Source organism: Octopus bimaculoides, chromosome 28, assembly GCF_001194135.2.
Source record: "Octopus bimaculoides isolate UCB-OBI-ISO-001 chromosome 28, ASM119413v2, whole genome shotgun sequence".
NCBI classification, from domain to species: Eukaryota; Metazoa; Mollusca; class Cephalopoda; order Octopoda; family Octopodidae; genus Octopus; species Octopus bimaculoides.
The window spans coordinates 7474805-7475851 of record NC_069008.1 but is presented as its reverse complement, the minus strand read 5'-3'; the positions used below and the strand labels follow the sequence as shown (position 1 = coordinate 7475851).

General features: G+C 40.2%; 1 protein-coding gene across 1 annotated transcript in view; it reads right to left on the bottom strand.

Annotated features, from left to right (window-relative positions):
* Positions 1-949: 949 nt before the first annotated feature.
* The window catches only part of LOC106873261 (uncharacterized), a 10778-nt gene continuing 10680 nt past the window's right edge, over positions 950-1047 (bottom strand). The window contains exon 5 of the mRNA XM_014920553.1: positions 950-968. Coding sequence (XP_014776039.1) covers positions 950-968 — 19 coding nt within the window. The remainder of the gene's footprint in view (positions 969-1047) is intronic.

Genomic DNA, 1047 nt, shown 5'->3' with positions numbered 1-1047 from the left:
CTTCGACAAGAATGGGATAGAGGAAGAGCTAGCAGACTACCTGCCAACTATAAAATTTATTTCTCGGGGGACCAAATATGCAACGGTATGGTTGCTGTTTGGTACACCCGAGGAAGCTGGCAAATTTGCTAGTATGCCCCTTGAGGGGCAAGAAATTTTGTTCCTCCCCACTTATTGTGGGAGGAGGGTGATAAGAGCCTGGGTGTGTGGGCTACCTCCGGGCACAGAAGCGGGATGGATCGGTGATACATCTATGACCTTGAACTCTGCTGTGCATGCGCACTAAGGTTTAACGTTCTAGCTCACTTCCACTGTTTACAGCACTACTTGTAACGTGTGATCCTCGCATTGACCACGACAGAGAAAGTTGTCAGTGGCATATGCAAAGTTGCAGAAAGTGTATGGAAAGGAGTGTATTATCCACACACAAGTGTACGAGTGGTTCAGTTGTTTCCAAGATGGTTGAAAAAAGTCAATATTGACGAATGTTTTGGGAGACCCGCAACCAGCAGAACTGAGAAAAACATCACAGATGTGCATGCAGCTGTAAGAAGAAATCGTCGAATCACCATCCATGAGTTATCAGAAAATGTGCCGATTAGTTACGGTTCACTTCAATCCATTATCACTGAAGATTTGGCCAGGGTCAAAATACATGTCTCTTGACATGTTCAACAAACCGTGATGCCTAAACCAAACACCAATCAACTTAAGTAATTTAGTAATGTCACACACTGATTGGTCAGAATACAGTTTGTAAAAATTACCATTCTGGAGCCAATACAAATGCATTTTAGACACACATTTTAACCATCTCGCCACAGTTGTAAATTGTAGAACATAACTGTCACCATTAATACATGAACCTGAAGATTGCATAGTTTAATGCATGAAAGTACTAGTTCAACCAGAATGGACATTTGGTATTCTATCATTTCATTATATAATATCAAGACTGTAAATAAAACCTGAAAATCAAAGTTGGAATGTCTTTGAGTAATATATTCTTCTATACACAATCATATACACCCGTGTATATATGTATAT